Here is a 15,985-nt window from a genome sequence, read left to right as displayed (position 1 = left end):
TTATATTGCGAAGTTGGGCGCATGTTGTCTTTTTTTTGTCGCAATTGATAGTAATCACCGTAACTGTAGAAATTAAAACTATACTTTAATTAATTAATTTAATGTATCGTACATACAATCATTTATTTTTTTATTTCATATTCAATATTTGATCGTACGATTAGATATAAAAAATATGATTAAACAATTTGCATTTTAATTTATAAATTTAATATATACCGTGTAATAAAATACATGGAAATTTCTGGCAAATTAGAATAGAAAGTCTGGATACATACAAGAAAAGAGAATGGGAAGTTGTTATGAAGCAAATGTTTATTTTTCAGCCACTTGACCGCTTGGAAAAAAAGATTACGACTGATAAACATCCGTTGAAGTGCGTGTTACATCAATCTTATTTCTTATAACCACAGCTGCGTCTACGGCCTCTCGCCCGTTCGAACTTTCGACCCTTAGACCTCACGTAAGGCTTCGTATGAGAATGTGGTACGCCAGGTGCCAGACCGAAGTGTTTAACGCTCTCGCGAGCGTTACGCGGTCCCTGCATCAAGACTGTGTGTTTTCCAGTCGGGGCGCGTAATGCTAGCTGATCGAACGTGATGATCTCACCTCCATTTTTCAGGATGCGTGCACGAGCCTTCTCAGTCACGCGTAAAGCGCATACCTGCAAAAATCAATTGTCATATAATACAAATTTAACGATTGTACACTGATATTCATAATTAATTCTTATTTCAAGAATGCTTTAAGTAATATCATAGGCTGCGTTCCATTTAACATTCACAACGCTCATGGAATCATTTCATCCATTGTTTATCAAACATTAAACAAGGACAAACAATGCTCGTGAATGATGTGAGCGTTAAGTGGAACGCAGCCATAGTCTTAACATTTCATTCATGTCGGTCAACAAAGCTTTTCAAGCCTGTTGATTGGCTACAGGACAAAGAGATTTTCAGATCTCTCTGTCCTGCGACCAATTAACACGCTTGAATTTTCATCAGTCTTAAAATGTTAATATTGTTTTATGACCGATATGTATAGTCAGTTCTTATTTTTAAAAGAGATTATTTTAAATACAATCCTAAGATGTCATAAACCAATTATAGAGCCGTATCAGGCTAGTATTATAGTATATTTATCATAAAACACATTTTTCAAGCTGTTGATTAGCTAGAATAGATCTAAGAATTTCTCTATTCTGCAGTCAATTAAAGTCCTAAGTACAAAGATTGCCTTAACTAAAACTTAGAACATGAATCGTAGTCGTAAATCAATGCATATTTTAGCATAATTATATACATATACCATATTGATATATCTATAATTATATAAAAATATTGTGCTGACCAAGATTCATATTCCATTTTTATATTCAGATCCTAACATACTTAAAAATTTGACACATAAAATATCAGCCTGACTAATATTACTACAGATAGCCTTAAATAAAAACGGACTATAAATATTGCCTTAGATATCAATATGCTTGTAGTGTCATTTACCGTCAACTTGGGGACTTCAAAAATCCTAGCATCATCAGTGACTGTACCAACAATGACAGCAACACAATTTTCCCTGCCAGGTTTCTTCATAAATCTCACGATTCGTGCCAATGAAATTGGTGGTCGATGAATTTTACTCATGAATAATCGTTTCAAAATAATTTTGTTGAATTTTGAATTTGTTCGTCTCGCCAAGAACCGATACAGCTACAACAAAGCATCTGTTAATTATCTATGAAACTTATTAATTATCTAATAAACTTTAGATAATTATAGAGGTTTTCAATAATAATCCATTATTAATAAATCAGAAGTCAAAAGCTACAAATTGACCAATCACAGTCAAATGTGAAAAGAATCGACTATAATTGGTTATTTTCTAGTTTCTGATTTATTACTATAGCTTATTGTGAAAAGTCTGTTGTAATTTTCAAACCTGTAGCTTCCTTTAGGAACTTCATAGAAATATAAAATTTATTAAAAATTTATATAAATTAATTTCATAAAATATGTACAAAATAAGTATGTTACCAAACTTCTATAAAATTTTGTTCCCAAAAGAAGTTCTTTGCAATTAAAAAGATTTGAAAACTATAATTACAAAATTTGTTTAATACATGTATCAACTATAATAATCGCTCTTTTATGTTGCAAAATAAGCGAGATAGGATAGTTGACGAATATTTCTCTAGCGAACTTTCAAATTGAATCAGGTCTACAAAAGATCTGACACAGAGTGCAGTTCGCAATAAAAACTGATTGATAAATCACTAATCACGATTACTAATGAATTTAGTCATTTATACTACACTAAGTTGATACATTAAAATCTGTTTTATAAAGTGTCTAAATACAATATAATCAACTTTGACAAATTTGAAATAATACATTCTAGATAATGTGATACTATTATTAAGTAACCGTATAAAATAATTATATACTTTTTTTACATTCAGCTTTGTTGATTTTATATAGCAAAACTTTTAGTACTCACTAATCTTATTATCAATAAAAGTAACCAAATTTATTATAAATCTTTTTCAATTCATTCGATTGAAGAGACTAAATTGAAGAAAGCTATACGATAAAACACGAAGCTTGTACGTCACGTTAGAAAACTAACCTCAATGAGAAACCATCATGACACAAACGTGCATTATTTCTTACAAAATTCCAATAAAATGGAATAAAATGTTTCTGAGTAAAATTTAGAGGTATAGACTTTACGTCACAGGTACATACTCGCTAAATAATACGAAAGGCAAGGCATTTACCTTGACGAGGAGACGTAAATACACATCTTGCGACTTGGGCTCTGTTCGTCGCACTTTCCGATCATGTTTATGATTAATATCGATACCCTGCGAAAAGAAATACTCGTCATTAATTGAATCTCTACAATTTAATATCCTGTAGTCACGTTCGTTTATCGCGATTAATAAGTAGCGGCATAAAAACGCTCGATATTTCAATCGAATCGGATACAATCACACCGACTTACCATTTTGGAATCCCGGAAAAGAAACTATACGCGAAAGAATCGTGCGGTCAAAGACAGCGGAAACGGCAGAGGGCGTAGTTGGTGGTGATTCGGTAATAACGAGAGCATTGTTATCGACAGTAGTTCCATCGATGCGCTGTAACGTAGATGTCGCCTTCAACGGACTCATTTAAATAGTTTGTATATATAAACCCCCTGAATTGCGGCGGGCGAGCAGCTGATCGCATTGTTGTCACAAAAGTTGATATTTTGAATTTACGAATTAAAATTTTCAGTGTTTATTAAAAAAAAAATTAGCGGTATGGCGAGTCTGCTAGATCTGTGCGAGCAATATTTCGGCGCCCGTAACTTTTACGATGTGTTAAAAATACCGAAGACTGCAAATGACAAGCAAGGTGACATCAAAGCGTTCTAACCTCTCTGCAAATTTTCATTTTTGAATTTTTTTTATAATAATAATAATGTTCGTTATATTTATGCTACCAGTTAAAAAGGCTTATCACAAGCTATCGTTGCTTGTACATCCGGATAGAGTCGAGGAGAATATTAAGGCGGAAGCGACAGAGAAATTTAAGGTTCTCGGTAGGATACATTCCATCCTCAGTGACAGCGAAAAGCGCAAGATTTACGATGAATCCGGCCAGTATGATGAAGAAAGCGAGGAGGTCGTGATGCGCAATTGGGCAGATTATTGGCGGTCCTTATTTAAAGCAATTACTGTTGAAGATATCAATAATTATGAGAAAAATTACAAGGGATCAGAGACAGAAATCAAGGATCTCAAAAGAGCATACATAGACAGTAAGATTTTTATACTGTGTACAGATAATCTCGGACATATCAATTTTTTTCTTATTTTTTAATAATTTAAGAAATTTGTTTAACAAAGATAATTAATATGTTTCTATAAAGAAAAAAATGTAATTCAATCTTTAAAGTAAAGAGTCTGCTTTAAAAATCTTTTTTCTCTCTTGTGAATAAGGTTTATTATAATTTACTGTATTCCTTGCTTTAAAATATAACATTTTAAAATCTTTATAGTTGCTTTGCATGTAAAGATTAAAATTAGAGATCAAACAAAGAAAGTATTCTTTGTTATTATTTATATTATATATATCACTGTAATTTTATATTAACGTATAGTTTGTTTTATACTCATTTGTACTTATTTATATTTTTTTTTTTTTTTAGGTAAAGGAGATATGGATTATATTTTAGAAGCTGTTCCTTTTACAAACTGTGATGAAGAACCCAGACTTCATTCCATAATTCAAGATCTAATAGAGAGAGGTGAAGTTCCAGAATATACAACTTTTACTAATGAGAATAAAAGGAAGCAGCAGCGCAGAAGAAGAAAGGTAAGACATTTATAAATGTTTTTGATTTGTATTAATATTATGTTAAGAGATTAAAGAGTAAATTATAACAAAAATGACAGGTAATATGAGCCACTGGTTATTGTTAGCGAATATATTTTTTAATATTTCAACTTATGCACTTTGATATTATACGTTTTGATTACTGTTTTGAGCAGGGAATGGAAAGTTACTTTTTAAAAGTAACTAGTTACAGTTACTCGTTACCAAGTAAAAAATGTAACTAGTTACAGTTACAGTTATCGCTTTTTAAAAGTAACTCGTTACAGTTACCGTTACTTGAAAAATAACTTTTCGTTACTTTTCCGTTACTTTTTTAAAATCAATTTAAAAATGTACTTTTGCATTTTTTTTTTTATATGTAATACTGACAAATATATATAGTTTTATTTAAAAAAAAAAAAAACAATGTAGAATGGCTCAAATAATAAATTAAATAAAAGTAAAATGAGAAGGGTTACGAGCCAAAAATGAAACAGTTTATTTCCGATAAGAACGACGATGACAATGTAATTAAATGTATAAATATATATTAGAACAACAACATGGATAAAACAAGATAAAAACAAACGATGTTTCCACATTTATTGTCATCGTCTTTTAAACTGTTTCGCTTTTGGGTTCGTAGCCCTTCTCATTTTACTATTATTTAATTTATTTTTTAATTTTTTTTAAACACAATTTTGTAATTCTAAAACCTATAAAATATGCAGCAAAAACTGAAATATTTGTATGTCCTATGTATTACATAGAAGATAGAAGTGTAAAATAATTACTGAATCATAACGGCCGAATGTCTAAGAGCTTTCAAGTCTTATTGATAAGCGCTGTAAATAGCATGTATCCAATCGAACCGTGTTCAATCGTATGCAAAGTAACGACAAAAGTAACTGTAAATTTCGTTACCGTTACCCAAAAAATGTAACTCGTTACCGTTACAGTTACCAAAAAAAGAAAGTAACGCAGTTACCAGTAAAGTTACCAAAAAAGTAACTTGTAACTGTAACTTCGTTACAAGTAACGAGTTACTTCCATTCCCTGGTTTTGAGTCATCTTCAGCAACATTTTCAAGTAAGAAAGACAATAAAAATTTACGACTAGAACATCCATAAAATTATTCCACCGATAGCAACAGCAACAATTGTGAGGTAAGCCACATACTCAGACTAGTTAGTTAGCTAGTGATGATGAAAACTCAATAATTCCTGCGCCTTAACAATAAACAAGATTGTCACAAACATTGTTCTGTCAAGTGATTATGAGTTAACTGATAAAATTAACGAGATAAGAGCAAAATTAAAATGTGGACCTGTGCTCTTGATAGTCAGTTACATCTAATGTATTTATATCTGATGATAACATTGTGGCTTACCTTACAATTGTTGCTGTCATTATCGGTGGAATGATTTTATGGATATTTCAGTTGTAAATTTTTATTGTCTTTCTTACTTGAAAATGTTGCTGAAGATGATCAAAATAGGAGTCGAAACGTACGATCAAGATACATAAGTTGAAATATTAAAAAATATATTCACTAATAATAACCAGCGGTTGACTCATATTACCTGTTATTTTTGTTATAATCTACTCTTTAATTTATTATAACTTGATGAGTCGCTTTCCAAACTTAATAGTTTTGTGATAGTTTATATTTTTATGTTAAGAAAGCTATAAAAAACTTGAAATTGCAATAGAACATAAAAGATTAATTAAAATTAATTAGAATTAACAAGGAAACTTGTATGAAGTGTCTTATTTTGATTTTAATATATTATGACTGTTTTGTAAACAATAATAAGTTAAAAATGTACTTTTTTATAAGGGCTCTCTCTCTCTCAACTTTTAGAATGTGTAAGTTTGAGAGAAGAAAGAAAATCGTTTATTATTTTTCAAAGCGAATATCATTGAAACTGTAAGAGATAGAAACAAATATTTCAAATAAAAGTTAAATGGTTTTAAGAATAATTATTACTAAAGCTAAAAAAAATTTTATAATTTTTATTTTATATTAATAATGTTTTATTTAAACCAATTTAAATATTATTATAAAATATTTGTGAAACAATTTAATTTTTTTTACTCAGAACATTTTTTTCTTTTTCTTATAGTTCAACAATATTCGCTCCGAAAGAAAAAATTTATTTTCTTTAAAAGGATGTTGTATCCTGTATCTTCTAAATATCAATTCCTTAGTCTTATCTATTAATAAAACAACGTTAAAACTCAAAATTGGAGAGGCACTTCCATAGTTTCTTTATAGGTAAACATCAGTATGTTTGTACAATTAATAGTTATTTTATTTTCAAAATTTTGTTTATAAGTTTTGACGCATCAAAGAGTTGTAAATATGTTTCTGATATTGACAAAATTATTTTCACAAATTTTACTATTTAATATCAAAATTTATAGTTTACTTTTTTAATTTAATTATTGCGATATTTACATATTTCCATTCTCAGTAGTTTCTCATACGTAATATCGTATATAATAATAATTATTATTAATTGATCATGTATTTATATTACATTTCTATTTAACTTAGGAATTTTCTAAAATGTTAAAACAAGTTAATTTTTGAAACAATTCAATTAATATAAAAAAACATGATCACGAAATATTATTTCGTTATCTGTTGCGATTTTTGCCGCGCCTCTATACTACTCGTGTATCGATCTTCGACCGTGATCGACCTCGTGCAATTATAGCGCGAATTTTAAATCACGTTAGCACATTCATGCTAAATGTCACTTCAATAGTCTTTTAACGCCCCGCAGCTCTATTTTCAAGCTTCTCTATTTTTACCGATTGACTGTACAGCTTGACGAGTGGAAGGTAGTAGGAGAAATAGAAGCACCACTAGGAGGGGAAGGTCTAGTAAATAAGTAACCTACGAATGCGAGAACTGCTTCAGTCCGCGTTACAATTAGTTCGACCGTTTGTCGTTAATCGTAAAGTTCAAACGAACAATCCCTCTCGCGACGGTTGTCACATTTTATTCTGTCTGCTTGTCGAAATGAATGCAATAGAGGGCTGTTTTTCCTCCGACGATTATTGTTACCATTAATTGCGAATTATATTATTTTGCCTTATAATCCCTTTATATATCAATGAAAAAAATGCATCATATTATAACTGTAGTGTTATTTGCCTTGCTAACTGTATTTATTGACAATGCCGCGGCATCGTGTAGAAAGGTGACAAATGAAGATATGTTGGAATATGTCTGCGAAGGTGGTCACCCCGTTGATTTGACCACTGTACCCGAAACAACCGAGAAATTGCGGATCATCAGGATGCCACTTCGCAGAATAACTGCTGATACGTTCTCGAGATTCGGCGGGAATCTTTGGGTATTGAGTTGCTCGCATTGCGAGATTACCGATATCGATGCAGACGCCTTTCGACGTCTCATTAATCTCCAGCAACTCAGCTTAGACAGCAACCGCTTAACTACCGTCAGAGCGTCGTGGTTCGAAGGATTAAACTCTCTGACGTATCTCGATCTCAACTACAATGACATACGTGACATTGAAGACGGCGTCTATACGAATCTACCCAGTCTCGTGGACCTAAGGATCTCAGGAAATCGATTGCAATGTTTGAATCTCGACGAGATGTCATACTTGAAGGAACTGAAGCGCATATTCCTCAGCGAGAATTCCGACTTTGCCTGCCCACATGCTGTCAGCAAGTTTCTTGAGAATCAGGGTGTTGCTTTTGAACAAGATCCCGAGTGGAGAAGACTCACTAGTGACACAATCGACGTTCATGTCCCACCGATTCACGTGGAAGAAGATACAGAAATCGTGCCAGCGCATCGCGAAAGATTACATCCCGGTAGGAAACCGCCTCCAGAAGAATCGGAAGAATCTTACGGGATGAGAGACAAGACACCATTTTATCCACACCATTCGGAGACATACCGTTCACGCAACAGGAGACCATTAACCACGACTATACGAACGACGTCGAAGCAACAAGAGGAACAGTCTTTGCCGCAAGTGGAATCGAGATTTCCAGACACAAGACCCTCGCATATACCATCGGAATTATCATCGCATCAGGTAATGTCTTACCCATTTTCAACACCAGAAACGCCGCGAGCACCGCCCGCCGAAGACATCAAGATGGCAGGAACTGACGGACCATCGCGAACGGAACACACCTTTATGTATCCACCACAGCCTACACACGAAACGACATCTTATTGGCCATATCCAACGCAGGAAACATCGCGAGAATCACCCGTAACGTTATCGGATGTATATACCAGGATAATGGGAACTGATAGACCACGGCAAATGGAAGGCATATCAACACACCCGTCGTACATTCCACCGCATGAAACGATGCCTTATCCATCGTATCCCACGTCAGAGAGATCCCAAGTAGGATCTTCATTGGACAACACGATAGGACAATCCGGCAGATCATCGCAAGCTGGAAACACTGTAACGTATCCTCTACATGTTACAACATCCAACGGTCTGGAAAATGTGCCGCACGGATCCATTCAAATGACCGGTCTTTTGGACATGGATGATATTTGGTACACAGATAACTCGGATGAGCTTCCGCCCGAATTTGACGAACAATTTCACCGTCCTACTGAGGGGAGTGACAGAGTGACGTCAACGAAAACACCATATTACGGACACGATCCACGTAAAATGATAGTCGAAGAACCACCATTGACTGATGACGACCTGTTTGTCGCCACGGATCAACCTATTGAATACGATCGATTGCGAACTACGACGGCATCTAACACGCATTATGTCAGACCTTCACCACCGGAACTGATAGACTCTGCGACGGACGAGTTATACCATGTTTCGTACGGTGGTGATCCGTCCATCATCACGCGTCCACCGTTGCAAAATTATCAGGATAATAACGGCGCGTCTATAGGCGTTCGTCCTATAGATACGACGGACAAGTCACTTCCCGAATGTCCGGAGAATTCGGCACCGGAGATGGAATCAGCTGCTGCACTAGTGACGTTTGTTGTTGTCGCTGTTCTTGGGCACACCGTCGTGGGAAGATTTTAGAGCGCGCCTTCTTCTTTATCGTCCAGATGAGCGAGATAGATCGCACAGATAATTTAAAATTAGATTACGCAGAAGAAAATCGAACTTACATCTCTCTTATCTAAGGAACGCATGCACTGTGTTGTGACCTGGACTTTTAAGCGCGCATTTATGTATTTAACATTGTAACTTGTCTCCTCATAGCATTTCCCCAAAGACGCTTCATAGAATTGTTAACCAGATTCAGATAACTAGCAAGAGAGTGATCAAGATGGATGAAACTTTCTTCGGAATTGAAAATTTCTCCGGAAATGACAAAACCAGCTAAACCTGATGCGTAGGTATCGACGTTGGAAAATGCGGAAAAATAACGAAAAATTGATTGACACTTAATTTATTTTATTGTCAATTTCAGGGTGCCGATTATGTAACTTGTTTCTTTGTGTGGGAAAGTAAAAAGTGAAAATTTTTATGTTACATGCAATTTATATTATATTACAAATTTTATGTTTGTAAGTATTGTACATACATACATACTCTCTCAAATTTTTACAGTAAAATGCTATTTTAAACTGTGAAATCTCATTTTTAAAGAATGAAAATTGAATTACCTTATCAAAATTATCTTAATTTTTCCCCTTCAGATTCCACTCCAATAAATTTAGAGAATATCATACATAAAATTTTTCACTTTTCACGTTTCCTCTTTTCTTTTTCTACATTTTATTTCCGTGCTTTAGTATTCTACAGAAGGAAATACGAGTTTTGATTCTGTAATTTTACCGATTGGCAAGAATTTGTTAAACATTGATTAAATATCTCCGAGAAAATCGAAAAGGTGTTGTGAAGTTTATCACTAATACTAAACTTAGCCGAGTTAGCGAATCTTTGATCTCACGTGGTTCCTCTCTCTCTCTCTCTCTCGATTCCCGGAATCGCTTGTGGCATGGTAACATATGTTGTAACATCATGAAACGCTTGCCAAGTAGAAAAGCCAATTGAGCAGAGTATATGCGTGTCCGAGAAACGATTTTAATTGCAATTAAGTGGCGACTCGGTCGTCGCGTGGTAATGAAATAATTATCAAGTGTCATCGTCCAATCGCGCAGTTATACGTTATGTAACGACCTTGCAACGATTCGTTCGGTGTTGCGCCTCACAAACGCATTAAATATATGCTCAAAGGCGTCACTGTTAGGAGTCAAGTTCGCACGGCAACTTCCGTCATTCTTCGTGCAACAGGTGCATCTTCGTTCAGAATCCGCCTAGGTCGGTCGCGCCAAACGGAGGACAGAACGAGAGAATGAGAGAGAAAGCAGGTTCTCTCGCGTAGAAATCATTTAGTGGCCTTGGATAAAGCGCTAATAAAGCGTTCCGTTATAACGAGAAGCGGCGTTATCTCCATAAGATGATCTCCATCGTCGAATAGATGCGTAGCGTTTCCGCGTACATGTTTACCAAGAGCTTCCTCGTGATCCGTGAGCGAACTTGAAGCTCGCGCAACCAATTCTGCTTAAGATTCCATACCAATGACACGATCGTAGTAAATATGACTTCGCGCCATTCGTGCTTCGATGGTTGTCAATTATTTAACGCGATTTCTTTAGGTCAAGACGTGGCGCGATATTCCGATCAATATAGACCTCGGACCATGCTGCAAGGTCGCGGATAAAAGCTTCCACCTTCGACTTGGACAGATACTTGTACGTGTTGACGGCCTCGTAGGTACTTGGCACGGCCTGAGAGAAATCTGTCTCATAATATTGTTTTGCGCAAAGCAATGCTTTCCTCATCCGCATGTTCGAGCGATAGTTTAGCTAACTCCAGATTAATTATTGTTTGAGATTAACGATTATTTCTAGAATTTGATAAACGACCATAAAATAGAAATATATAATTTGTCTAAGGCCTGATTGCACCAACGTGATTTCGATTTTACGCGAAACTTAAATTGTTTCTATCTCTGTCTCCCTTTCGGCTTTAAAACGAGATAGATAGAGTTTTAAGTCTCGCTTAAAATCAAGAAGTGTTGGTACAATTAGGCCTAAGATGTATTTACGCATCTTATTTTGATAAAGACTGCAGATGATCGAGTTCTCATAAGAGAGATGTTTCGTATGGTAGACGACTTACTTATTGAGCAAATTTTTAATAAAACAATTACATTTTTTAATTAAAAAATAAGAAGGTTTTTGAATGAAAACTCACAATCAGTGCTGTTCGACAAAGAAGTTTTAGAGTCTCGGCTTGTTACAATATTATTGATAAAGAAACGTGATGCGTGGTCCACATAGGGTAGGAGAGTCATAAGTGGGGTCTAAGTCGTAGGAAATTGACCAATTACATTCGAATACGAGAAAAATAATCGTCTATGATTGGCCAATTTTCTACGATCTTATAATCCTACGATCTTATAATCCTACGATCTTATAATCCTACGATCTTATAATCCTACGATCTTATAATCCTACGATCTTCTATATAATTTCTATTGTAGATTTCGTGTAAGATCTCTTTCATTTTTAACCACTGACGAATCCGCGATTTAGTAGTCAGAATCTTGCATGGCGTTGTGCAATGCACCAGCTTTAGGTAGCCAGTTGGACGTACTTGCCAGAAATTATAAATAACGGAATTTCTTCAGCAGTGAATTATGGAGTAGGTCACGCGCGATATGAAGCGTCATCGACGCTTCTGTATCTCGCAGGTAGTTTGATGCTGTCCAAAAGAGAACCCAAACGCGAAAACTTTGAAAAATATGAACGTCGTAAATTGGATTCGCGATGCTGCATTCTGGAGGTGTGTTTGGGGAGATGCTATTCGTGTCATTCTATCGTTGTTTTACGTCTAATAAACAAGATAGAGTGACATAAATAGCCTTAATAGCGTCTCCCCGAACGCATCCTAGGATTCATGGTATCACGGTTTGAGTATGTTCAATGTCATAGACCGCGTATGCCGGTGCGTACTGCGTCTTCGCTTAGCGATCCAAGAATCGTGCTTATAAGTGACGCATATCCCGCCGCTTCGACCATCGATAAAATCGATGACCCCCTTGAAATTCAACTGCGCCGTTCCCTAGAAAAAGAGAACCCCGCTTCACGCCGCTCTGAATGCGAAGTCGCGTGCGTCTAATACTCTCGAGGATCGGCAGCGCGTGGCGCGATTCGGAAATAGAAATACGTAACGCGTAGAGTCCCTCGCTCTTGTAACGAGTGGGTTGTAATCAATCTTGTTAACAGGGAACGCGCTTGTGTTCTCTCACGAGTAGCCGCTATCTGCTTTAAAAAATCTATTCCCTTCCGCGGCGAGTCTGGATCGAATTAGCAATGTAGACTAAACGCGCTGATTAAACCGCTCTCTAGTCGGACAGTAAACAGTCATCGACTTTTCATGTTAATTGGCCTGATCGGCTTTTTTAATTGCAGTGGGCCAAGGAAGCGGCGGAAGCTGAACGCCTGGAGAAGATGTTGAAGATCGAGAACGAAGAAAACGCAAGCGACCTCGCGCTGGTGATACAAAATCGTAATAAAGCTCGCGCCAATCAGTCGGAAAGTTTCTTTGATTCCCTGATCGATAAATATGTGAAGGCCGAAAAACCGAGTAAAAGCAAAGCTTCGCCCTCAATGACTACGAAGAAAATTAAGAAGAAGACTTAGAGATCGACAATGCCGGAACTGCTACGTGTCCACTCCACGTTTTTGAAAGTTTCAACCTCTTGTTAACATTAAATTGTAAAACACGAACTTGTTGTAGATTTCTATAATGTGGATGTGGTTGTGTTTAATTTTTGTATAAGTTCAAAACATTCATCGAATCAAATGAACTAACTCGTATGGTTTATATAAATTTGTCGTCAATTAATCGCGCGTAACGTAAATTAAATCGTTGTATCGAATTCAACATTTGTTCATGACAAATGTGTACAACGGTGTAGAAATATCGTACACTTTATATAACATTAAATATTGTACTTGAATTTTATGATATAATTATATAATATTCTCGAAACTAAGGTCCCTGTAATTATTTTCCGTCTATATGAAACAGAAATAAAGAAGCTTTTTAATATCACCTCTTATAGTTTCTTTAAAAGTCTATTTCAGCCATGGACTAGAGATCGAAGATAAACTGCGAGGTAAGTAGGTATATTCAGTGTTTAGCAGTACAGCTGTATAGATCCACTGAATTAAATATAGAAACGTTGCCATAATTTAATTGAGTGATGATTCTCACAGTTAGTTTAGATACACTTGCAAACGACTCTTTTCTCACTATATAATATTAGCTACACTTCTATAATGTTAGTTATTCTTCCTAACCATTTATTTCTTCTACATCTTGCAATATGAATAAAATGATTTGTTTCTATTTACAAAAGAAAGTGTTACTACTGATTTAAAAAATAATTTGATGAATAATAGGAATATTATAAGGTATATCTTACGTAACTTTTCAAGATATGTTAATTCTTTCTGAGAAAAAGAAAGAGAAAAGACAGAATCAATTTTACAAAAAATCTTACACGAAAAGTTTTCCGATATCCACATAATGTCTTTATAGAAAATATATTAAAAGATATGATAGATAATTAAGTTTATTGGCCCGTAACATATATACATATATACAGCTATTTTTTTGTTACTAAAATCATTTTTTTATATTGGAAAGTTCTAAATCAAAAAGCTTATTTCTTATATGAATGAACGTACAAAATTTCAACCTTGACAATCTTAAATTTTGGAAAGGCATTTTCTTATTAATAGAATGTGTTTGATCTAAGCTTTGGTAGTCTAGACGATTATTCAGTGGACCATATGCTGGCGCTATGCCATGTTTGCAAGCTCAGAAACAGTGCTTACAAACAACGTATATTCGTCTTCCGGGTGAAATTTCCGGTGGCTTTTTAAAATTTACTTTATTTGCTACGTTTCAAAAATATGTTTATGTTATTTTGGTATATATATATATAAATGATATACATATTTCATACTAGGTGAAGTTTGATAATAATCTTGATAATGTCGAGCACGAAATATCGTAAAAATAAGTTATATAATTTTTAATTTTATCCAGAAATTATGCGAAAACACTATATATATACAATATCCATTCTTATTGGACCGCTAAATTTCAAACCGAATGAGACAATGCTACAGTGGTTTAAGCTGAATCACAGATGCTTCTAAATAATTATGTGTGAATTTATATACTACGAATGTAATTCTTACAAAAAAGTAATCTCTGTATATAATTTTATTTTAAATATAAAATTCTCTAAAAAAATTAATTATTTACAGTTTTTGATAGATTATTCAACATTAGTAAGATCGATACAAGATGCGTAAACAGCATTGATAAGTGTTAAATTGTTAGTCAATTTAACTCGTGATATTACTGCGGTAGTTTAGTAGTGTTGTGTTTCGAGTCTGAAAAAATTTCGACATGCAATCGAAAAATTACATTCGTAGTATATAAATTTAACAATTATTTAGAAGCATCGGTGATTCAGCTTAGACCACTGTGACATTGTCTCATACTGTATATATACTTACTAAAAAATCTTTAAAAAAAAAAGAAAATATTCTTCAAGTGCATAAAGAAGGTTTCGAATAATTATGTCCTACTTAATAAAAAATAGATACGAATTAAATGCAATTAGTCAATTATTTCGTAATGCAAGACACATAAGATAATTGAAAATCGTTAAAATATCAACTGAATTATAATGAAAAAAAAACTGAGCGTGCCTGGATAGCATTAATAAAAATGTACTTTTGTGAATATGTTGTCTTCAAAACAATACTTTTACTATAAATTAAATTATAAAAATAATAGACATATGTATATAAATATAACATATATCTATGTACACAGTAACATAGTTTGTGGGACATGAAAATGTACTCACAAATCATAGACGTATTAAATTATGAAATAATTATATGTAATTATTTTTATATTTTAATTTATAATGCAAATGTTATGTTAAGATAATATCACTGGAATACACGCAATTAATGCTATTCGGATACGCCAAGTTTTTTTTCACTATAATCCAGTTGACAATTTTTAATCATACTTTAATTAAAGAAATTTAATCAATTTCAATTTCTCTTGTAATTTATTTTATATATCTTGCGTTATGAAATATTTGAGTAATTGCATTTATTTTTTATTCATTTTTTATTAAGAGGATTTATAATATTCAAAACCTTTTTTATGCATCTGGTGTATACTTTTTTCGTTATTAAAGAGATTTTTTAAGGAAATTATTATACATATATACATATTTAAAATAAAATTATATATACATAGATTATTATATATTCTACTATATCGATATTGCCAACAAAAGACCATGTAGATTGCTACGATATCCAAAAGATTGCGCTAGAAGTATTTTCTCGCCTTAATATTTACGATTTAACTTAATTATCACTGTTCGAAGTCGTGATATATCTTATTCTGATTTCAATTAATTATGACTCAAGGTTGGCAACGTTACCTCATAAATAAAAAATAACTCATTACCGTTGTCGTTCTTTTTCCTAAAAAATAACTCGTTTCCGT

The 15,985-nt window shown here is 33.8% G+C and overlaps 2 protein-coding genes across 3 annotated transcripts; one reads left to right on the top strand and one right to left on the bottom strand.

The window, feature by feature from the left end:
* Window positions 1-297: 297 nt before the first annotated feature.
* On the bottom strand, window positions 298-3,068 carry RpL18 (ribosomal protein L18). The gene is made up of 4 exons (XM_018546680.1): window positions 3,007-3,068; window positions 2,780-2,866; window positions 1,506-1,712; window positions 298-664 (listed from the first exon to the last, which is right to left on the bottom strand). The coding sequence occupies exons 1-4, from the start codon at window positions 3,007-3,009 to the stop codon at window positions 395-397; spliced, it is 567 nt and encodes a 188-aa protein (XP_018402182.1). The 5' UTR covers window positions 3,010-3,068; the 3' UTR covers window positions 298-394.
* A 141-nt stretch (window positions 3,069-3,209) lies between these two features.
* Window positions 3,210-13,338, top strand: LOC108779291 (dnaJ homolog subfamily C member 9). Of its 2 annotated transcripts, XM_018546679.1 has the most exons (4): window positions 3,210-3,401; window positions 3,493-3,807; window positions 4,198-4,364; window positions 12,841-13,338. In XM_018546679.1, the coding sequence occupies exons 1-4, from the start codon at window positions 3,308-3,310 to the stop codon at window positions 13,069-13,071; spliced, it is 807 nt and encodes a 268-aa protein (XP_018402181.1). In that variant the 5' UTR covers window positions 3,210-3,307; the 3' UTR covers window positions 13,072-13,338. The 2 variants fall into 2 exon arrangements, 1 of the variants encoding a protein (XP_018402181.1); XR_001940871.1 differs by lacking the exons at window positions 3,210-3,401; window positions 3,493-3,807; window positions 4,198-4,364 and adding an exon at window positions 7,349-9,749 and having other exon boundaries at window positions 12,841-12,900.
* The last annotated feature ends 2,647 nt before the right edge of the window (window positions 13,339-15,985 follow it).

Source organism: Cyphomyrmex costatus, unplaced genomic scaffold (genome assembly GCF_001594065.2).
Source record: "Cyphomyrmex costatus isolate MS0001 unplaced genomic scaffold, Ccosl1.0 scaffold57, whole genome shotgun sequence".
NCBI classification, from domain to species: domain Eukaryota; kingdom Metazoa; phylum Arthropoda; class Insecta; order Hymenoptera; family Formicidae; genus Cyphomyrmex; species Cyphomyrmex costatus.
The sequence above is the reverse complement of the archived record's forward strand: the minus strand, read 5'-3'. Positions and strand labels throughout refer to the sequence as shown.